This window comes from Bos javanicus, chromosome 5 (assembly GCF_032452875.1).
Source record: "Bos javanicus breed banteng chromosome 5, ARS-OSU_banteng_1.0, whole genome shotgun sequence".
In the NCBI taxonomy this organism is placed as follows: domain Eukaryota; kingdom Metazoa; phylum Chordata; class Mammalia; order Artiodactyla; family Bovidae; genus Bos; species Bos javanicus.
This window is the reverse complement of record NC_083872.1, coordinates 96,818,470-96,842,591: the sequence shown is the minus strand read 5'-3', so window position 1 is coordinate 96,842,591 and position 24,122 is coordinate 96,818,470. Positions and strand designations below refer to the sequence as shown.

The following is a 24,122-nucleotide window of genomic DNA, read 5'->3' as shown; positions in this document are numbered from 1 at the left end:
TGTCTTCAGGATAAAAGACTCCATGTTTTTAACAAATAGATTTCAAAAAATAAGCTGAGAGGTGAAACTACAGATTCAAAAGAAATTTGAGAAATAGCAACCAATTGTGTGGACTTTATTTGGCTTATGATAAGAAAAAACCTGAACTGTAAAACAGTATTATATTTGAGACAATAAATTTGAACAGTAACTAGATATGTTATCAAGGAATTATTGCTTATTTTTATGTCACAATGGTATTGTGATTACTCTAAAACAGAGGCTTTGATTTTTAGAGATATGTAGTAAACTGTTTACGGATTAAATTATGGAATTTGCTTTGAAATAATATAGAAGGGGGAAATATGGATATGGTTGAAATCAGACTGGCATAACTTGATAATTATTGAAGTTGGATGATGGCTATATGGAGGTTTATTATACCATTCTTTTTACTTTTGAATATGTTTAAAATTTTCCATGCCGAAAAGAAAAAAGTAGACGACAGTTATTGTGTAGTAAGGAAAGAATGTTATGAAAACTAAAAAGTTGCTTTAAGATCATAATTATTTAGCCTCTTACCAACCCCTTACCAACATAATTTTCAGTATTACCAACAATTTCAGCATCAGCTAGCAGAAACAGACTCCTAACTTAACTGGATTCACCAGTCCAGACTACCACTGACCACGAAAAACTGTTTAGGAAAGGAATTTTTTCTGAACAGGATCTTATTATAACAAGTGTTTCCAAGCCACAGTAAAGAAAGCACAGAGACCAAAAGGAAAAAAAAAAAAACACACACACACACACACTGATTCTGATTTTTTTACCCTGATAATTTGTGGTAGGTTTCTTTATTTTTTGAATATAAAGTGACAGAAATAATTTGCCATTAGAAAAGAGAAAGAATCTTTGACTATTTACAGCTTTTATACATCACAAAGTTTTTCTTGTTTTTATGTTGTGTCTTTTTTAAATTCATTTTAATTTTTGTTCCTGCATCATTTTGAACAAGTCCAAACTGGAAATCTATACAGCTCACAAAAAAGCCCTCCACCCAAAAGACCCCCCACCCCCACCCCACCCCAATGAGAAACAAGATAAATTAAAAGAATGAAATCAACTTATTTCTTTTTTTTAAGGTAAGTCATTTGCTTATATATATACTTGTAATTATTTTTTTTCAAGTTCAAACACCAAAATCCAAGAGAGAAAGGAAAAAAATAAAAAGACCCAGTCATCCGCCCCCTCCCCCCACTCCAGAATCTCAATTGACCCCTGCACGTCCAAAATAAGAAATATATATTTACAGAAAACAAAAACAAAACAAACAAAAAAGAGAACTCGGAGGTGGATGGGCTGGGGATCTGAGAGTCAAGAGGAAGGAGAGCCCACCCCAGGGAGGGAGGCTGGGCCTCACAGAGTCAAGGTAAGCCTGAATCCTCTGTTTTTTCCCTGGGGAGGGTACCACACCAGGAAAGCTAGAAACGTGTCCCTTCTGCCATGGAGCTTCTGGAGGGCTGCGGCTCTGAGTTTGCAACCCAACCCTGCTGTGAATTTGTGGTTTGTGGTTTCCATCATCCCCCCTCACCCCCATGCTCACACACGTATGCACGTACGGACTCACAGGCACTCACATGCATGCGCGTCACTGTGGCTCAGTGTAATGAAGACGGTGCTGGAGCATCGGCTTCTGTCAAGTAGAGGAAGAGGTGCCCTTAAGGACAAGGGCTCACTGCCCCATCTCGTCCCTTTCTGATCTCCATTGTAACACGCCATCTAGCTCCCTCAAAGGCTTCCAGCTACTTGGAAATATTAATGCTGGGATGGTCATTGGGTAACCAACCTCCTACTAAGATTTGCCCCTTGCTGGCACTCCTGCAAATGCCCTGAACAAACAGGTGCACCCACTGAATCAGGTGTGGGAGGCAACCTGAACTAGGGAGAAATCTGAGACCCAGGCACTGGAAACCACATTGTTCCCTGCTCACCTTTGGAAGGTTCCATTCCCAGGTGTCAGAAAGCAAACAGAGGGTGTGACAACCCCGTCCCTGGCTTCCTTCCCTTGCTTCCTTCCTATATGAGGTCCTCTTAGTCTTCAGTGCATAAAGCACAATGTACCCCCTTGAGTTGGTCACAACATCCCCCCAGTACAAGAACTTAAGACGTGGCATCAGACAAGCCAGGGTGAACACAGTTGAATCTTTGGGGGAAAATGCCAGGCAGGGCGTGACTAAGCTCAGGGGTCCCTTCACTGGGGGACAGAGAGGCTGAATCAGTGGTAGCTGCAATGTGATGAAATTCATGCCTTGCTCAAGGTTCTGTGGCGGTTTGGAGAACTAGTGCACCAGAAATGGTTGAACAGCTTCTATCTGTTTTTCAGATTATGAAAGTTTTTTTTTTTTTTTTAAGGGCACAGGATATACCATAGAAAGAGCACACCATGTGTGTCGGAAGCATGTTCCTGGGGACAGACTCCAGGTTGCTCTTGCTAAATCTCTAAATGTCGATGCAAGTGGACTTTTTCCTCCTGCCTCCCTTGGTCAAATTTCTGTTTTTTTTCGGCCCTTCTTAAAACCCCTCACTTGTCCCTTTTTCATGCAGCCCCACTCAAAAGTCCTTTTCTTCCTAACCCACTCCTGATCTTTCAAACCTCTCACCCAGGGTTTTTAGACTTTGCATCATTTCCTTATGTTCCTCTCTGTCACAAAAGAAAATACTAAATAAAAACGATCCGTGAGAGAAAACTTTCATTGAGCAGAACTGGACAGAAGCAAAGCTGCTTTCTAATCCTTTTCACTTTGAGTTTTTCTAAAGATAAGTGAAGAGAAAGGTGAACAAAGAATTATGATTTCCCCCAAGGAAACTGACTTTGTTGGGAACCTTGAAAATAGAAAGGACAAGATTTACTGGGAAAATGTGTTCATTCTAGGGCAAACAGTCAAAGTGCGGCCTCAAGCCACTATCACATGTGCTGACATCTATAAAAATAGATGTGGCCTACCACAGATGGCAATGGGGTTTTTAGTGAACATTAAAAACAACAATAAAAAACAACACACACACACACACACAAATCCTTCAGGATTGAAGAAGAGGCACCAGAATGCCACTCGGTTCCCTGGCCTCTACTCCTTCAATAATCTTTTCCTCTACATAACAGCAGCCCCCATCCCATACCAGACCCCTGACCAGTAACTCCAACCTCTGTAAAATTGCAGTCTCAAGCATCACACATTCTGACCAGCTTCCACCTTCCAGATTACTCTTTCTGGAAGCTGGCTTAATCATTTGGTGACCCCAGCCTGCATCTCAGTCCTCTCCCCCTACTACACTTCATTATTTCCAGTTCCTTACAAAGCCTCACTTTTCTCTCACCTGGCTTTGATTTCAGGGCAAAGCATCATCACCATTTCGCAGTTGCCCTCAACCCTGTGTTTTGTGCTGCCCTCACTGAATTTGCGTGCTATGTCGCTTCAGTTATATCCGACTCTTTGCGACCCCAGGGACTAGCCCTCCAGGCTCCTCTGTCCATGGGATTCTCCAGGCAAGAACACTGGAATACGTAGCCATTTCCTTCTCCAGGGGATCTTCCCAACCCAGGGATCCAACGTGGGTCTCTCGCACTGCAGGCAGGTTCTTTACTGTCTGAGCCACCAGAGAACTACTCGCTCTTAAATCTGCACTCACTAGATCTGTATTCCTAGATCTGTCCTCATGCCTAGATCTAGTATCATGGGTTCAGACACCATCTGGATGCCTCCAAATTTACATTTTCAGGCACCACCTCTTCCTCAAATTCCAGGTTCAATTATCCAACAGCCTAATCAACATTTCCATTTGGTTATCTGATAGATATCTGAACCTCACTTAGAAGAAGGATCTCTTTCCCAGCCTACTTAACCCTCAAGATTCCCATCTCATTAATGGTGACTCCAAACTTCCAGTAGCCGAGGCCAAAAATTCTAGGCTCATTCTTGATCTTTTTCTTTGTCTTACTCAATATCTAGTGCCTCGACAAACCCCTCAGAATATTTCTGGAATCCAATCACTTCTCACCTCCCTCACTAACACCACGGCCCAAGCCACTGCATGTCTTACCTAGATGGAGGCAACAGCCTTCCAAGTGGTCCTGCTGCTTCTCCCAACGCCCACTCTCTCTCACAGGGTACTCCCAACACAGCGGTCACAAAGCTGCATTTGAAACGGAAGCTGACTCGTATCACTCTCTGCTCAGAACCTTCCAGTGACTTCTCATCTTGCTCTTGGTAAAAACCCTTATGATAATGCCCTGTAAGTTCCCTACCCGTAGGTCAATGCCAACTCTCTGACCTCGTCTGCCATACTCTCCTCCTCACCCATGGGTCTCTTGGCTCTTCCTCAAGTATGTCCAGCATACTTGAGGAAGTATGTTCTTCAAGTATGTTCCTCAAGTATGTTCAAGTTCCTCAAGTATGTTCAACTTCAGGGGCTTTGCTTTCTCTTTGCCTGAAAAATCTGTCATCTTGAAAACTCCAAGGCTCGCTGCCTTGTTTCCTTTTAAGCCTTTGCTCAACTGTCACCTTTTTATAGAAACTTTTCCTTTCCATCCTATACGAAGTAGCAAGACCACACCCACCCTATCATCCCCAACCCCCTACTCAATCTGCCTCATTTTTTCTCCATGGTGCATTGAAGTATCCGACATGAAATACATTTATTGATTTCTTGTCTGTTTCCTCTCATCAATAGGTAAGCTTCAGGAGGCCAAAGACCTTGGATTCTTAAGTATTAATAAATATCAATGCAAGAATAAACTGTCTCTCCAAAACATGCTTCTACACTGCAGGCCAAGTCTCCTCAAAACAAGAGTTTCAGTCAAAAACAAAAATCTGGTTATCAACTCTAAACTTTAACAGATTTCTAAATGACAAGGGTAGAGCTCACTTTCCATGAGCTTTTCTGATTTAAGAATTGTCCTTGGGCTTACTGTGTTTTTCAATAGTTTAGGGAAAAAAAAATCACACTGATTCTTAAAAATCTCTCTTTTGGTTGCCTAACTCTTAAATTCCTTGGGGGTCTGGTAGAATTTATAGAGACTCAATATTTGGGAGGATTATTTAACATTTTTCAGCATTTCTGGTTTGCTCAGAACACACAGATCTACTGCCTTTCAATACTATTTTATTGCTTAGAAGATCACGTCTGAGTCAGTAAATTCCATGTTAATATGTGTAAGACTCAGGATTAAATCGATCTGTTAAAAAAAAAAAAAGCCTACTTGTAATCGAATCTACCAATTTCCTTCCTGAAGAAAATAATAATCTGGTTAGAAACCTGGAGTTTTCACTGGGGATGGGAAGATATAATTTTATTTAAAAGATTTTCTTTCTCAGAGGTAACCTAAGTTTGTGATCCACAATCATTCCTAAATTGAAAAGCTTCAGCTAACTCTATTCCTCTGATTTATTTCATTCTCCCCAGCATCCTTTGCCTTCCCAATTTAAGTCAACATAACCATGATGGGGCTTGCGCTGTTCTACTCAGAACAGTTTTGACTGGAGAATGGAAATCGTTCAAGAGGAGCCACCTTAAGGGTTTGTAGACCCATTTGGAAGAGTTAAGATGTAGTGTTTACCCATGTCTACCTGGAAGGAAACCTATGTCTCTTTCTAAAGTCAATGTCCCCATTTTTTCTGAACAATCAATATCCGCACAGCTTCTCCTGCTGCCTCAGCTCATAGGGAACAGCAAACAAATCTTTTATAGAATAAACCAGAGCATCTGTGTCACCATCTCTTACCCCAAAACTATTCTACCCTGATTTCACCTCACTGCTTTTGGATTTTTTGAAATGCTCAGTAAAGAGCATTTTTTGGAAGAAATATTTTTTTAATCTACTTGTTACTGTGTCTGGTTCCTAGTTCACCTTCTGTCTTTCATTCCAATAGAGAGATAATGTTAATGATTTAAAAATATAATGTACAACAGCTCACTGGATGTGATATTTAGAGTTTGTGGCCTTTGGGCCAAGGATAGCTGTGGAGAGGGTCATATCGCTGGAAGATTCAGATTAGAATGCAAGCATGCCCCATCACACAGGCTTGTGCTCTGAGACAATAAAAAAGAGAGATGATACCCATGACAACCATGAAATGCCTCTGTGCCCTTGATCAAAGCCTTGGTGCACATTCTCACAGAGGATGCCTGATATTCTACAGCACATCTCCCCTCCATTAGGTGAAAAAAAAAAAGAGTGAAAGTGAAAGCTGCTCAGTCATTTCAGACTCTGCGACCCCATGGACTGTAGCCCACCAGGCTCCTCTGTCCATGGGATTTTCCCGGCAAGAATACTGGAGTGGGTTGCCATTCCCTTCTTCAGGGGATCTTCTCAAACCAGGGATCAAACCTGGGGCTCCCTCACTGCAGGCAGAGTCTTTACCTTGTGAGCGACCAGGGAAGCCCTTCTCCACTAGGTGAACCTGAGGTTATCACTGAGACAGGCACACACTTTCCCAGCACTTGACCTTGAGTTGAAACATCTGGCAATGAGACACTTCTTCTTTGTTTATCATTCTCCTTTTAAAGCTTCTCCATCTCCCAAGTTTAAAAAAAAAAAAGAGAAAAAACCATGAGAAATTACTAAGGGTTTCTTTGAACAATCTAAGAGTTTAGATAATGATGCAGCTTAAGGACTACATCCCTCCTTAAGGAGGGGGATCCAGGTCCGTGAAGAGGACCAGGAGACCCACTAAGAAGGCTGAGAGGTGAGGAAGAGTTGGAAGAATTTCCATGTAAGAAATTTGAAGGGTTTAATGAGAAAAACCAGCTCTCAATGGCTAAAAACATGGGTATTTTGGTGTATTTCCTATTACAGTCACCATTCTTGCTCCACGCCAAACACTGAAATTGATTTTGGCATCATAGTGCCAGAAAAGGAAGAGAGCAAATGCCCCAAAGAAGAGATGGCTCTGGAGAAGAGAAGAAGATCCCAGTCGGGATTAAAGGAAATACGCTGATACTATTCATTCTCTGTGAATTTCCCCACCAAACTCTGCCAGAAGGATATTTGATCAGTAATGATCAAGTAGATTTCCCCGCAATGTGCCAAAGAAAATGAAAAATGAAAAAAAGGAAACCAGAAAAAGATGAACACAGCCCCAGAAGATCACAGTTCTGTGCTTGATCTCATTCATCTTTTCACTCACCAGGCTTTACCCAATTACCTGAATTATCATGCAGATAATTCTTTCAAGTCAGCTGCAGAAAGCAAGAGGCCAAGGAGACATGTGAGCTGACCAAATGGGCAACCCTGTCTTGAGAAGAAATCGAAACCATGCTACCAGAGGAACTTACATCCTACCCGAAGTCTCAGTGAGAAGGTGTTTAAACTCACAAGGAGTCTGGTGCCCCAGGAAATACCTGGGCTCTAAAATGGACTCTCCTCTCTGCTGCTTCTCCATGGGACACCTACCACCCAGGCCCACTAAAACCTCTTCAAATGAGAAGGTACATGTGCTCTTGGCTCAGCAACTCCAGTCTCATGCAGATGTGGATTTTCTTTGTAAATTTTTGCCATTAGAATGTTTCCTATCTTTTTCTATGAGCTATCTTTTTGGCAGCTTTGCTGAAGGGTTGGCTTTATCATTTCTACCATAATCTTTAATACTAAGCACAACATCTCTGTAGTTTTGATTGAATAATTTTCTGTTATTTCTTGACCTGAGGGTCCCCAGGAATCCTTTTATTCCCCTCTCTGCCTCCAATGAACAGAGCTGACTCTAGCAGGGAATAGTCATCCCAGGCATGAAAGATGCTCTGAATGATCAGCCGTTGGCCCTGCTACTCCTCATGAAGGAGCATTAGGACCCAGTATCTGTAACATCACTCCTGTGAAGGATGACTCTCCCAGGGACTCAAGATGGAACCCCTGTCTCTCTCTCTTAGCTTCCTGTGATACCATCATGATTTCAGGCAGCCTCTCGGGAGGCAGACAGGAGAGAAAGGATATTTGTAATTGGCTTGATTCTAAACTTTGAGCTTAAGGAGGGCTCTAGTGTCTTCCTCTAATCATCCTTGTACATAGAAATTAAACTCACCTCTTCTCTCTGCCCATATTCTTTCTCAGAGCCAGGGTCCTGAACCAGGCTTTGAGGAATGACCACACTGTGCAATTGATTTACAGAACCCCTCCCCCACCCACTCCCCACTGCCCCAATCAGCTATTACTTTTCCAACGTTCTACTTCTTCTGTCTTTCCTTTGGGGCAGGCTGGACTGATGAAATGAAAAAACAAAACAAAACAAAAAACAAAAAAAAAAAACCAACTTTATACATTGAACTAGGACATTTAAGAGCTCTTTCATGGCTCTTGGTATAAGCCGAATGCTCTGTACGTGAACCAACATCTGTTCTGTGGCACAGACTGAAGACTGTTCTCTTTGGAAAGACTGATGATTACTTCCTGAGCTTGAACCATTCATCAGTGGGCCGGTGGATTGCAAAAGAGGATGGCTTGCAGGATTCCCTGGCCCTTGTTTGCTTAAAGATTTTACCATTATAATCCTGGGGCAAAATGAAGGCTTCACAAGAATTCTCAGGAGACCTTCATTAGTCTTTGCAACATCCATGCCACCCTTCTCGGCTTTAGGCAGCAATACTTATTATGGGGGTAACTCTTTCCTTCTGAAATTCATTGTATATGTGAACTTCCTTATGTTTCTACTTAGGCTTCCAGCACTAACTCCTGCCTTAAAATTAGCCTCAAGTTTGCTGTGTTTGAACTTGACTGAGTTACCCAGAGAAGGCTAAAAGGCTCTGTCTTGGGGTTGCCCTCTTCACTGTCAGCTGATTAAAACTGCTGACACCTTCAGAGTGTCATGGCTTCCTCACACAGATTCTAGAAGTCTCCTGTCCCCATGGAACACTCTGGAAGAAATCCTCTGTCTCAGTTTTTCTTGACCTTTTAATTTGAGTGGGTTTCATGCTACATAAAAATTTTTTTAAGGATGAAAAATTATTCACAATGTGTCACCCCACAAAATTCAAAAACATTTTTGTGATTTAGCCTTCAACTCATCTTCATTACAGAAACTTTTCTTCTCATTCCTCCTTTTGAAGCTTTTCTGATCTCTGTAGACTCAAATGTGTGTGTGTGTGTGTGTGTGTGTGTATGGTGTGAAGATTTTTTTTCTTCCATTAGATGCTGAACACAGGGTGTGGTGGACAATTCAGGCAACATTACTCTGTGACCGAGGCTGAGAGTTAGAAATTCAGACAAGTTTTGGTTCCTCCAAGAACTTCCTATATAATCTTAGTTTTAACTAAGCATCAGATTTTGCTGTGCTTCAGCTTTCTCATCTATAAAATTAAAAGACAATCATATTTCCATGCCAAAGGAAGCCATTCAGAGGGAAGATTATGGTGAAGGTGTAATTGAGCTGCTGGTGACCCTGGGAACCGCATCCTTCTCAAGGGAGGGGGAGCACAGTCGGGCTAGAAACTGCCATAGCTCAGGGCCATTTCACATGGGAATTAAGCTAAGAATGTTCAAGCGATGAATCCTCAAATTTCTATGTGCCCCATTTCTTGCACCTGCTACCAAGAAACAACCAATGCACTTGCCCTGGTCACTGCCAGTGCCCGGGAGGAGTCTAGTAATAAAGCTGTTCTCTTTTCTGGGATCCTAAGTACACGTGATGTGCAGCAAGCGTGGTCCTTCATCATTCAGATGCAGTGGGGCTGGTTGTACTAGGTTTGTTGGGCTCTGGTTTGAAAACATGATCCCAAGCACACGTGACAGCCCTGTGCTCACTCAGAGTCTCATTCTAACACTGTATGTGTGCATGGGCTGTGGCTGTTCTGAGGGTTAAGTTAGAATATAGAGCACCTTGAGGTCCTTGAACTGAGAACAAGAACGTAAGAGGACATGTGAGCAAGGGAAAACATGGCTGTAAGTGCCCTGGCTGTCTTCCAATTGCATCCACATGAAAGAAAGGGTATTTTTGCCATTTTATGTTTTTCACAATAAGAGTTCTGTCTGGATGCCTCTCTAGCCTCTTTGCTTCCTGCTGACATGAAGTCTTGATATTTTCCCTGCTCTCAACCCTGGGAGAAGAAAGATTATTCAATCTCCCAAGGTGTGTTTGCCATTTCTGTCCCCACTGAAGGCAGACCTCACCACCCCCGCTCATGTTGTTGTCAAAGAGGAGATGTGGGTACATGTAGAGATGTATTTATCTAAGCAGCAAGCCTGTCTGTCCTTGCAGAGAATGGCTTCTGCATCTCCATCCTCTTAGCATTGAGCACTAATGAGATATCAGAGGACCACACGGATTCCACAGGGTTCAACAGGGACCGGCAGCAGGGCAAAAACATTGTTCTATTAGGAAGAAATGCTCCCTTCACATAAAGCCTAGATACGCTATCAAATCTTGAGGTAATAGCCATCCACAGACTAGGAAGAGCCCAGAGAAATCACAGGCTGTAATATATCCACTGAGTTCCAAATGAACACTTTCATCTACCAAAGATGCACCCCTGCTCCCCGATAACGTGAGTGACATTGGCAGTGTGAGGTCTATTTGTTAGGAGAGTGAGTCTGTGCATGTGTGTTGGGGATGTGCACAAGCATGACAGAGAGACAAAATTAGGTGTTGTCATGCTGTTGGGGGGAGTCTGTGGAAGCAATTTATAAGCAACAAAGAGCACAGCTCAGACAGAGGGGGCAAGGCCGAGCCTCTGATTTTCGGATGGTTCTACCTCACAGCCAAAGGGAACATTCTAATAGCCCTTGATTTCGAAAGAAAATGATCAAAGACGATGAAAACGTGACGATGACATTGGGAGTTAACTACAAAGATGATTCTGTAGAAGACTGAGGTTTCAGGCAGGCATGTTTTAGTCTTTCAAAAAATTAAAAAATGTCCCCTCTGGAAACAGGAAATATTCTTATCTGAGATCAGCGGGCAGCCCAGCGCACTCAGAGTCCTGGGGCTGCATCCCATGATGCTCTGCTCCGGGTAGATCTCGGAGACTGTGCATCTCAACACAAAGAAGGCGATGGAGCCACAGTGTGGGACTTAGGTTCCCTGTTACCCCGTCTCTGCCTGGGGTTGGGCTTAGGGCTGGCCTGCGTGCCTTGACTCCCTGCGGACATCCCGGATGGCACACGTTTGGTAGTGCCCAGGTTTCTTCCTCCTCAGGAGGGGCACAGTTACAGCTGAAGGCTGCTGTGATGGGGTTCTCACTTCCCTGGCACTGCCCTGTACAGCTGTTACCTTCCCTGGTATTTCTGGCTTTGGATCAAACAACTTCCAGGCTACACATGGGCAGGAAGCTGCTTCAGAAAGTGCTTCTGAACCTGCTGCATCTCAGATTACAAGTGGAGAGGGAAAATGAGAAGTATGATTCCATCCTTACTCCAATTATACCCAGGAAACAAGCTCTAGGTTTGAATGTTTGTGTCCCGGGAAGGATCAAAGGAACAGACACCTGGAAGGGCATCAGCTTTGAGTCCTTTTCCAAAGCTGCCAGCAACACCAGCCACCAAGGGGAGGGGGCCTAGGAGACTCAGGTGCAGTTCCGGGCACCTGACACAAAACCAGGCTCCACTGGCGGCCTCCCGTGCTTGCCCTCCCTCTTACGCTAACTTTCCTCCACTTCTGTAAATTTGTAAGCAAAAAAGAAAATTGACATGAACACCTTGTGGATGTCCTGGATATATTCTGAGTTCCCTGGAAGTCTCTTCATTCCACTTGACCACAGGAGATTCATTAATGTCCTTTTTCATGAGGATGGCACCTCTCGACCCTTCCACCAGCTATTATCAGACTATTTCTTTCACTGGTTTTAAAAAAAGTGTCATAACAGAATGAGCTGGATTTTGCTCTAAAACATTAAACTATGCCCATTCCCTGAAATAGGACCATCTAGACTTAACGGGGCCTTTGGGATGAACACTTCTCCCCCAGACTTACATTTTAATTTTCATTAGGGTGCCTCCCAAGTTGTCTCATTCTGCCCTATCTTGCCCATAATAATTCCTCCAGCCCCTCCTGTCTCAGTGAAGAATGGAATCTGTTCATTTTTTTGAAGAACAGACTTGTCACTGCCTGTAATGTATTTGAGTTTGGTTCTCTAAAGGATGCTTTAAATTAGCACACAGTGGCAGAAGATGCCTCCCACAGAAAAATAACTCATGCTCAGTGGCAAAATGAAAGTTATAGAGAAGGCTGGTCAGGAGAAGGGAACATTATTGGTCACCAGAGCAGCTTGAGTGAAAAGACAAAACCAGCTCTAAGAGTTTGCTCAGGGGGTCAAACAACAACTGACGCTGACGGGAAAGAATCGGATAGACTGCTCACTAGACCACCAATGAGGTGGTGGGAAGGATGAATGGGGCTCAGAAACTAAACGAACAGGAGGGCCATAAGGTCAGAGGTGACCTTCCAATACTATGAATCCCTTCACATTTAGAGTGAAATTTGTGCATTAAGCTGAAGCAAAAAGTCAGGTCTAGAAGGGAATATTTAGACTTCATCCTCATCCAGAGAGTTGTTGAAGTTGTGGAAAACAGAAAGGTTGCCGTAGAAGCATAGAGGAAAGGAGAAGAGGGTCAAGCTCAGAATATCCCAGCAAGTCGATGCTGATGGGACAGGACTAAGAACAGGAATCAGTGAGGGAACACACAGAGAGGGCCAGAGGGCTAGGATGAAAATCAGAACGTACTGCTACGATTTATAATAGCTAGAACATGGAAGCAACCTAGATGTCCATCAACAGATGAATGGATAAAGAAGTTGTGGTACATATACACAATAGAATATTAGCCATAAAAAGGAACACATTTGAGTCAGTTCTAATGAGGTGGATGAAACTAGAGCCTATTATACAGAGTGTGAAAGTCAGAAAGACAAAGATAAATATCACATACTAATGCATATATACGGGATCTAGAAAGATAGTACTGAAGAATTTATTTACAGGGAAGCAATGGAGAAACAGACATAGAGAACAGATTTATGGATATGGGGAGAGGGGAGGAGAAGGTGAGATGTACGGAGAGAGTAACATAGAAACTTACATTACCATATGTAAAATAGATAGCCAATGGGAATTTGCTGTATGTCTCAGGAAACTCAAACAGGGTCTTTGTATCAACCTAGAGGGGTGGGATGGGGAGCGATATGGAAAGGAGGTTCAAGATGGAGGGGATATATGTATACCTATGGCTGATTCATGTGGAGGTTTGACAGAAAACAACAAAATTCTGTAAAGCAATTATCCTTCAATTAAAGAATAAAAAAAAAAAAAAAAGACTACAGAATGTGCTGCTACCAAGCAGTAAATTTAGGGTAGTATTCATGAGACTGAGGAGCAGAAATAAAACAAACAAACACAAAATTATTAGATTTTGTAACAAGAAGTCTAAGACATTCATTGGAAGGTTGCCACAGTAATTTAAGTGGAGTGACAGAATGAAGCCCGGTTTTAAAGTTAAATCACAAGCATTAAGGGAGGAAATGAAGAAAGAAAGATGACCCTGCTGAGAAGCTTTTAAGTGAAAAAATTGGAGATAGGATAGGAATTCAAGGATCTAACTATTGACAGAAGTTTTGGTTTTAGAGACTGTTGCAGGATTTGCTTTTGGAGATGATGGTAGGATTGATTGTTTTTAGAGACGGTTGTAGGCCGGTGTGTGGAAAAGATTAAAGATGCAACAGAAAGAACTGCTATTGGCTGGGGTGCCACAGAAGAGATCAAAGGGTGAGTAGCAGTACCGGGAAGAGGGGCACTGAGTTGGGAGGGAGGGTGGTAAAGACGAATGAAGCACAGGAGAAATTTAAAGGTAGACAGGCGAGATCATGTAAGAAATGTGTAAAATCTGGTACCTTTTGTTAGTAATACAGTAGGAAGAGATGAGGTGAAAAAGAAAATAAAAACAAATTTAACAAATACTTGGGAGATGTGATGGGGAGTCAAGATTGGAAAATAAAAAAAGACGTCTGAGCTGGGTAGGGGTTAGGTGCAATTAAATGGATCTGAGCTGTGTACTCTGGCACAGATTTTGACCTTCTGTTCTTGGAGATGGAATGGATGTTGGGAGAATGGGATACAGAGTTAAAAACAAAGTAGGTGTGGTGAGAAGGTGAGAGGAAGAGACATTGCTGGGGCGGGTGTTGTTGATATGGGTGAATGCAGGGTGAGATCAAGGAGAGAAGTAAATGAAATCAGAGGGGTTTATGGACCAGAACAACAGAGGGACCTCGAAGAAAGGCAGACAGGATTATAGAAAAGGCCAGGTAGTGGGCAGAGAGGAAATTTTCAGAGTTTAAGCACTGGGAGGCAGAATAATTCTGAAAGAAGGATTTGGGCGTGGCCACTATGGGGAGAGCTGGATCTCTGCAGTGTTTTTAAGACAATATAATGCATAATATATTTGACTCATACCTTGAAGCCAGAAAAAATTAAACTTGCATGTATAAATCTACCCATTTATGCACACCTATTTATATATACATAGTGCATACATTCAAATACTGTATGCTTTTCTGTTCACATATTATATATGAGTATAATATACTCCATTTTAAACTCTTTTTTATTCTTCACAGTACCAGCCCAGGGGCATAATAGGCATTCAGTAGACACTGGTTTAATTGCACTAACACATTTAACCAGAACTTTTATTTTTTTTTTCTCCTGTGTAGTATTGGAATCTACTCCACCCTGTAAATCACAATGCTAAAATAATTACAAAAAAGAGAGTTGAGGTTTAAACTGCAGAGACCAAATCTTTCAAGTAACAGATTTGTAATGGACTTGGTGTTGTGCTTTTAATTGTACCCTTAATCCTCGCAGTGAGCTCCATTTCTTTCACTTTTGCCAAAGCACAAATTCTACACATGAGTCCCAAGGCTCTGGGGAATTCTACTCGTTTGCTCGGCTTTCTACCTTCAGTTCTCATCAGGAGTCCTCACCCTCATAACCACACCAGCAATTCTATTGTAAAGCACAGAACAGAACCAGAAACTCACTGTGATGAGCTCAAAGATAGATGCAAATGCACAGACTGGCAGAGAAACATGGATGACTCCTAATTCTGCCCACTTAGGCTCAGGACTGCTAGCCTAATCCATCACCCTTTGGGCAAAATTCTCTTTCCTGGCTTCAGCATTGTAAATTAGAGGCCCCAAACTAATCTCTCCAAAGCATGGAAAGAGCACTGCTTTTCATTTAAGGTTCTTGGGGGTATTCTTTGTCACGAGAGCACCCAGGTCATAGTACCCATTGGGCCCCTGTGTGATTAACTCAGTGTGGTTGGAATGGGCTGAAGAGGGGATATATGCAGACATCCTGGGATTTTACATAATACTGGAACCTCCAAACTAGAATGAAACCCTAGACCTAGAATATTATTAGAAGTTCTCAGACTGACGAATCTACGTTTTAGTGATGTCCGAAACACCTGGTAGGTCTAAAGAAAGAACTGCCCACTGGTTAAACTGTATCTTGTCCTGGAACTCCTTATCAGTTAGTGTGTGTTGGGATCACCCCTCTATGGAGGTAGAAAGTGGAGAATCCAAAACAACCTGGTTACATGGGAAAATTAATTGAACTGGGACAGAGGATGGAAGTTACTGTCACTACAGTAACTTTTTGCTATCATAATTTGATCTTTCCAGCTGTCTACTCAGTAACCTGTAATAAAGGAGAAACATCAGTCTTCCACTGCTTACAAAAGGAGTCAAAGCCCTTGGCCTGTCCTACCCGGTATCAATGTTAGAAATTTATGAACTACACACCCATGTGACAGCTTATTGGAAATGATTCCCAACTGGGAGTCTTATTTTTGTGTCACATGAGCCTTAAAAGCGAGAGAAAGATGAGATGGTTTATGTGTCTTTACACTCTGGAATCTCTTTCCTCCCTACTCTGTAACTCTCAGCGTTCTTTACCGTCTCCCTCTTCTCCTCTACCATCACTTTATTCCCAGGAAAGGAAATGAGAACCCTAATGTAAGCTAGGTGTTTCAATATCTAAATGTCTAATATGGCTTAATATGGCACCCTTCCTGGGATGACTTTCACTTAAATGCCAGATGAGCAGCTCAGGGCTAAAGGGATAACTCTGTGTGGGAAGACAGTAGTTGGAGTGAGGCTGAGGAATAAAAAGGAAAGGTCTTCTCAGGACCCCTGAAGTCACACCATGGGCCATATGCCATTTGTAAGGCCAGACCCATTCCAGTGTAACTGCCTACCCTGAGCTGCTTCTCATCCACAGAGTTCCTTAGACAAGGAGGAGAGTCTCTTGACACTCAAGTGAAGAATTAAACGCTCAACCAGTATTTGGCAATCTACTGAGCACACATTTCTTATATGGCTTTGGGTTCAGACAGCATAGAAGGTATGGCCACATACCTAGAAATCCCTAATGCATTCATCAATAGCACTGCAGCTGCATCATTTATGCACACATCTGAATCATTCTTAACACACCAGACACACACAGAGTGTCAAACAGACGGGGCTTTTTTTTTTTTTAAGAGATGGAAATTAAAAGAATAAAGTGAGTTCCGGAATAGCTTTTTTTCCAAAGGCTATTGCCCAAACAATCTGGTTATTCTGTGCCTAAATCCTGAACTAAGCAAAGAACAAACAAATTAAATTAAAAACAAAAATAAAGAAACCCTAGCTCTTAAATGAGATGTGCAGGTGACCAGCACGCTGCGTTTTGGCAACACAGTGTCTTCACCTCCCATGCAGAGAATTCACCCATGGGAGACTCTCTGATGGCCACGGAAGACTGGGTGGGTGATATTCCCTTAATTTTCTAGACGACTCCTATTTGTATCACATTACACATGCGTTTTGGCACTACTGACACCACCAACATTTAATGGAATCATTTGGGAATTTTTCTCTCCCTCAATACAACATGGCTGTGGCCAGTACAGGGGAAACCCACATCAAGGATGTTTCCCACATTCTGGCTGAAGATACACAGTGACATATTTTGAAATTACAAGATCCACTGTACATGCGTCACTCTGAAGGGTGTGCACACTTCAGGCAAATTCAAGGGTCAGATTATCTGAAGTCGGTAGAAACGCTGAAATTTCAGCATGGCCACCGAGAGGAGGGATACAGGACAATACCTACCAACTCACTTCCACAGTGGAAGGGAATGATGGAGGACACGAGAGAAAGCACGGATTCTGAAGAAACTTGGAACCATTAGCCCTCTTGAGGGTGTCTGTGGAATCTCACAGTTTGAATAGATTGAGTCTTTGTCCAGACCCATGTGTGGAAGAGATGGGGCTGATAGCGGAATTCATCCTCATGGATTTGGAAGGAAGTAACATCTAGAACTTGGCATTGCTCAGCCTTCCTTTCTGTAAGATTTCTTGGGCAGGCTGTCAATATCTTATTTGGGCTCAATTTAAACATCCAGTTGAAGAGAAGTGACCAATTGGGGCCAAAGAGGGTTTTAGAGAAATGAAATTAACCAGCCAACAGTTTTTGATGATGGGACAATTGGACAGAAATGTAATGTAATATCCCAGTGAAATGGATTTGGAAATTTCATCCTTCAGTACAAAGAGAGAGAAGGCTGCCACCCTTCACAGAGACAACAATCCAGTGAAAGAAATTCTACTCGTCTGGTTAACCCCAGGTCCCAGGTTCTGAACACCTGGCTTGAGACAAACAGCACTTTCTTGATGGCGGAAGTGAGGACAAGGCAGATATAAAGTCACTACAGGCACCGTCCTTCCTGGACTCACCCTTCCACCTCTAAAACCAACTTTGTAACCTTTCTAAGAGAATCTCCTGGCCACTGAGTTTGGAGCAGATCTGGTAATCTTTTCCAGAAAAGTATGCAAATTTGTAAGACACAGATCCAGAGTTACCCTCCTATAACCAGATATCACATGTTTCCAGGAAGGAGACTTCATGGGAATTTTCCAGGTGTGCCTGTGGTGGTGATTTCTCAGGAGGAAGGAAGTGGGCAGGAAGAAGGCTGGAGCCCAGGTACTAGGGAGAAAAGACTGAGCTGCGGGGAGATTTCTCAAGACGGAGCTTCCTGAAATCTCTTAGCCACATCAAGAAGGAGAGATTGATTTGACCTCAATTCTGGTTTAAGCCCTTTGGGGAATCTTTCCTACCCTAGGTGCCCACAGGAGATATATGGCGCCACCAGCTTGATCTGGCATGGATGCTGGTGATCTGTGGTCCACCTGGAAGACAGAAGCTAGGCCTGGGGTTTGCCTGAAGCCAAACTGGACCCAAGCCAAGCCCAGTCATACCCGCGGTCTATGACTACCTCTCACAGGCCAGTGAGAAGACTGGTGAGGTGGGCGGCCAAGACCCACAGCCCTTCCCCAGCTTCGTCACCACTGTGGCCTCCATTTCCGCTCACTGTTCTCCAGACACCCTGCAGCCAAAGCCGTACAAAACTCCCCCCGAAACAGAAAATGAAATCCATTAACAAAACACTTCCCCCTTCATTCCCATCCCCACCCCGCTCCCTCCAGCCAACACCCTGAATACTCACAAGAGAACACTTTATCTATACAAAATGAATTAGAAAACAAAATATTTACATATGAAATAAACACCGTCTTGATTTCTATCACCAGCGGAGACGACAGAGCCCCCTTTGTTCTAGATTGCTGTTCGCTATTGTTGGTTTGGTTTTTATTTGAAAGGGGTGAGGTAAGAGGAAGAGTGAGGGAGGAGCCCCTGACCTGGGATCCAGTCAGGGTGAAGAATGTTTGATGGCCCTTCGCCTTCTTCCTCCTGGAGACACCTCACGCCCTCTGTCCTCTCGCTCAAGTCTTTCCTTGAATCTAAGGTAAAGCACTCCGCGCTCCTCTCTCCAAATCTGTGAGAGGTTCAGCCCCTTGCCCCCAGGTTCATTTTAGAAAGAAAACAAAGCTTTACAAGGCCTTCGGTTGGCTTGAAAATGAAAGACACTGAGGTAAAAATCAAGGAGGGTGGGGTCGCAGTAAGGAGCTGGTGGGGAGGTGAGGAAGGGGCGTGAGTTGGGGTGGGTGGGATTTCTCGAAGAGACATGGCAGCTTCCTTCAGAGGAGGATGAGCACCTTTCTGGTTTATGTGTCCTGTGTGTAACATGGAGATCCTGTGGCCAAGCTTCCAAAATGACTCGGCTCTTTGGCTGCCACCTGGGGAGCGGGGAGGATGGCAGAAGAGTGGACCTGACCCCCGGAACACGTCTACCCCAAGTTTCGGGGCTGGCAGTGACAAGTATTCGTTTTCTTTCTTAAGTTTCCAACTTTGAGTGAAGGGGGCTTCCTGTCTGCCAGTACCCTCATCCCTGGAGTTTTATATGTGTATATATATATATATATATATATATATATATATATACACACACACACATAATTTTTTTATTCTTGAATAGTACAATCTGGGAGATGAAGGAGGTGCTGCAGGAAGGAGGAGGGGCTTCTACAGAGTGTCCACACTGGGCTCAATGTCACATTCTCTGGGAGCCAGACCCAACGAGGTAGCAGGGGAGTCCCTCTCCGCCTCCCGTCCCCTCTTTCAAATCTCTTCTCTTCCTTCTCCTGTCTCCTGAGCTGTACTTGAGGGGCAAGCTCAAAGCTCTGCACTGTCTGTTCCATATCACTTGTGGCCAATTCAGGGGGTAACAAGCCTGCTCTCCTAGCTCCAGGTTAAGTAAGAAGGGATCAAAGCATTGAAAACATCCCCCTCTCTCACTTACCCTATCATAAACGATGCCCCTTGCCCTTCAAAGCGTTCCTTTAGCTCCTTCCCACAAACTGGCCAGCTGAGGGTCTCAAAAGCTCAAATGAGCTTTGTCCACTCTTCTGCCCTCGGTTATATGCAAAAGAATCCTGGCTGCTTCTATGTCCTTTTAGCCTTCCTGGAAAGTTCTTGGCCAAGACTGATTGAAAGTACTGGCAACCATGAAGGAATTATTTTTGTATATGTTGCTCTTGTAGAAATGTTCACCCACATGTTTTGTCTAGGCCACAGAAACTTCTCATCAAGAACTTCCATTCTCCTTATTCAGGAAGGGTGTAGAGGGAGAGAGAGCCATAATTCAGATAACATAGGACCATCTTTGTTTGTACACAAGCCAAAAAAAGCCTGTTGCTTAGGGATACTGAAGAAACAGCTTTATGGGGTCAAGGTTGCCTTCTACACAAATAGGCCCCTGACAACAGGTGTGTATAGACAATAGGTGTGCAAGTGTATATAGACACACATGCACAGGCAGTCCCTCCTTCTTTGCCTCTAATGTACCACAAAACACTGCTCTAATATTCTTTCATCATCTGTCAATGACTTCACTCCAGTTCACCATCAGTAAGTCCCACGGAATTGGAGAAAACTATTTTTTGGCTTATATATAAACACACAAGGCTTCCCACCCTCTGCTTGGTGCCTGATCCCCAAACACATGCCATCTAAGCAACAAGAATTTAGCAAAAGCCTTTTTTCATTCACAGGCAGTATGCTAATAGATCTTATGGGAATGCTTTTGCTTCCTCACCTACACATACAGATCAGTTCAGCAAGAGGTATCCTGCTTTCTCCGTGGCCTCCTCCTGCTTCTCCTTGGCTTCACTCCAACCGGGTGGCAAAGAGTCCTTCCACACCAGGAGCAAGATGCCCTGCGGCCACTGCCTTCTCAGCTCCAGCGGAACGAGCCAGCCCACGTATCCACTCTCCGGAACTGGGAACGGCAGCCTACCGTATCCTCTCGCGGGAACTGGGAAAGGGGACAGGATGGACAGACAGGAAGGAGGAGGAAGTAGGAAGAGGGTGCTGGAAAGGGAGCAGAGATGGTGCTGGTCACCAGGCTCACCCTCAGAAGGAATCAGAACTCCAGGATCCCAAAAATAAATGAAAACGACAAGAAAGGAGCAAATGGGAACCAAGTTCACCCCCTTACCCCCCGTTCGCCCTCTGTGACATGCGTGCTACACGCCCACAGCCAGACCCTCCCGGACGCACCTTTGGCCTCTCTCTTCCCTCACTCAGACATCAGACTCAATACTAGACAGTTTCTCATACACATGCCCATTGCTGGAGCCATTGAAAGCCCTGGGGTTTTTGTTGTTAGGCACACAGGGGTTGGACTGGTTCCCTATACAGATGTCTTTCTGGAAGCGGCCCGGCACAGCCCCGTGCAGGGCCGAGACCACCGGCTTGTTGCTCACAAGGGCCCGGAAGTCCGGCCTGGCCTTCGGCGCACCAGCCACCGTGGGCTGCCTGAAGAAGTAGGATTTGCTGCCGTGGAGCAAGCACTGGTCGTCCCCGAAAGTGGGGATGAAAGGGTTCTGCGTGACCCGGTCAGGGTAGAGTGACTTGCTGAGCATGTAGCCACCGCCGCCGCTGGGATTGCCATGGTGGTGATGTCCTGCGGCCGGCGCCGCCGCCTTGCCGTCGTTGCTGCCACTGAAAGCGCTCTCGCCCGCCGGCATCTCGAACATGTGCGCGTAGGGGCTGCCGTCCAGGAAGCGGCCCTTGTCCTTGAGGCTCACGCTGCGCGGGGCCAGGGCGGCCTCTTCTTTCTGCAGGTCCACGAACGTGTCGTAGGAGTGTTGGCGCCGCAGCTTGTTCCGGGGCTTCTTCTGCGCCTTGGAGTTGGTGGGGCTCTGCGGGTACTTAGACGCGGCGGACGTCACGGCCGCCACCGGGGCGGCCGGCTGATCCAACTCCTGCAGCGAGTTGTCCTCGCTGATGTCATACAGGTTGCCGGCCTTCTTGCACGCCTCGCAGCGGATGCAGGCCGGCCTGCCTGAGTTCTGGCCAGCCACCACTGCCGTTGCTGCCGTCGTCGTCGAGTAGTTGTGCAGCTTGGATGGGCAGCTGCGGCAGAAGTTGCCCCCAGGGCGCTCCTCCCAGTCCACGTTGGTCAGGTTCTTCTCCCAGGGGGCCGGGACCCCACCGACGACCCCCCCGCCGTGCTTGTCGCCCGTGCCGTGCTTAAGGTGATGAGCTCGGTTGGTACAGGGCCCTCCGCCACCCACCGAGTCGCGCTTGAAATCCTCGCCGCGCTCCTTATAGAGGTCAGTCAGGTCCACGTGCTCCCAGTGCGGCGAGGTCTCCTTGGCACGGAACTGGTCCAGGTAGAAGTCCCGTAGCCCGTCCTTGTCCCGAAAGTAGCGCTTGTGGTCTGGGGAGCGGGGCGGCCGGCGGCGGTAGGCCAGCTCTATCTCGTCGAACTCGCGGCGGGACTTGGCCGAGGCTGGACGCTTCTTCAGGCTGTCCTTGTACTGCTGCTTCCGTCTCTTGGCCGCATTGCCCTCGATGTTGCCGTAGGTGACCGTGTGGGTGGAGATGTCCGACACGTCGGAGCGGATCAGGTCGTCGTGGCCGCCATAGCGGTCACTCTTGAAAGAGAACTTGCCGTACAGGTCGCCGAGCTGGCTGTGCTTGGACGAGGGGAGGCCAATGTCCAGGGGCTTCTTGCCCAGGGCCCGGGGCTGCGTGGTGAAGGGCGGGTTGTCACAGTCGTAGAGCCCATCTATGGAGCTGGCGCTGCCGATGCTGTGGGGCCGGTGGTGGTGGTGGTAGTGGTCCTGGTACACGTTGCTGTCCTTGAGCTGCAGGTTCCCGAAAGTCCTTTCCACCTCACTGATGTAGTCACTGAACAGGTTCTCCTCGCAGGGCGGGTTGTTGTAGGACTTGCAGTCGGAGTGTGTGAAGCTGCGGCGGTGCTCGGAGATGTCATAGACAGACGACTCGCGGCGGATGAAGTCCAGGGCGCTCTGCGGTGAGCCATTCACACCCGACAGGTTGGCCATGTTCTTGGCCGTGCGCAGCAGACGCAGGATATTGGAGTGCGTGTTGTTCATGGTGGCGGTGGGGGAGTTCATCACGGACTGGCGCTCCTCAATGGCCACGCCATGGATGCAGCTGTAGATACCCTGCAGAGAGGATGAGACGGGTTAGGTCTCTCCTGAGGCTGGAAGGGACCCTCAAGTGGATCCCTACCCCTGCTAACTGCGTAAATGGTTGAGATAAGTCCAGGAAAACATGAAACAGATGGTCTTATAGACTCATAGAAACCTGTGTCTAGAAGCTTGCCTGCCTTGTGCTGTGCTGTGCTCAGTCCTTCAGTCGTGTTTGACTCTTTGGGACCCCATGGACTGTAGCCTGCCAGGATCCTCTGTTCATGGGATTTTCCAGGCAAGAACCCACTGTAGTGGGTTGCCATTTGCTTGCCTTATTCACCAGCATTTAGCAAGTCTCATCATGAACCCTAGGGCTTTCCCCGTGGGGCTAGTGGTAAAGACCCTACCTCCCACTGCAGGAGATGCAAGAGACAAGGGTTCCATCCCTGGGTCAGGAAGATCCCCTGGAGAAGGAAATGGCAACCTTCTCCATTATTCCTGCCTGGAGAATCCCATGGACAGAGGAGCCTGGCAGGCTACTATTCATAGAGTCACAAAGAGTCGGACATGACTGAAGCAACTTAGAATGCAACATGAGCTGGGGGTCTGATTAGATAGGCTTGGCTCTCCAAAAGGGGCCTCATTGCATACACCAAGTGATCTAAGCAAATGGTCTGGAATCACAAGACATTCAGGAGATTCATGCCTCACTCCGCAACTGATTTGTACTGATTTTTCTTTCTACACTAGGTTTTTGCCTCACAGAAATGAGGCCATGATATCAACTGATAGCAAACAACACTGTCAGCCTTCTGGAAATCAACAGCAATGCTTTACAGATGTTGGGGCTGTTCTGCCCTGGCTGGTCACCCCTGGCTGGCAGTAAAGACTGGGGAGCCCAGGCGCTCACAATTGCTACTCTTTACCAGCTCTGACAAATTTTGAGCAGCTTTTAGGATTTTGATCATCAGATCACAGCTGAGCAATTCTCTCCCTGAGCCAAGCATGAACCAAATTCAACAGGACAATTAGGCAGCTTTGAGGTCAAAGAAGGATATTTCTGCTGCTGTGCCTTACACCGTGGGAGGGAGGACCTGGGACAGATATTAAGGACTAAATAGCAATCATGAATCCCCTTGCTGGAGAGGAGTAGTCGAGGAGGGGTGGGGTGGGAGTTTGGGGTTGGTAGAGGCAAACTAGTGTATATAACATGGATAAACAACAAAGTCCTACTGTATAGCACAGAACCATGTTCAATATCCTGTAA

General features: G+C 45.3%; 1 protein-coding gene across 3 annotated transcripts in view; it reads right to left on the bottom strand.

Annotated features, from left to right (window-relative positions):
* Positions 1-797: 797 nt before the first annotated feature.
* The window catches only part of GRIN2B (glutamate ionotropic receptor NMDA type subunit 2B), a 511,560-nt gene continuing 488,235 nt past the window's right edge, over positions 798-24,122 (bottom strand). For all 3 annotated transcript variants that reach the window (XM_061417791.1, XM_061417794.1, XM_061417790.1), the window contains one exon: positions 798-22,888. In XM_061417791.1, coding sequence (XP_061273775.1) covers positions 20,993-22,888 — 1,896 coding nt within the window. In that variant the 3' untranslated portion in view covers positions 798-20,992. The remainder of the gene's footprint in view (positions 22,889-24,122) is intronic.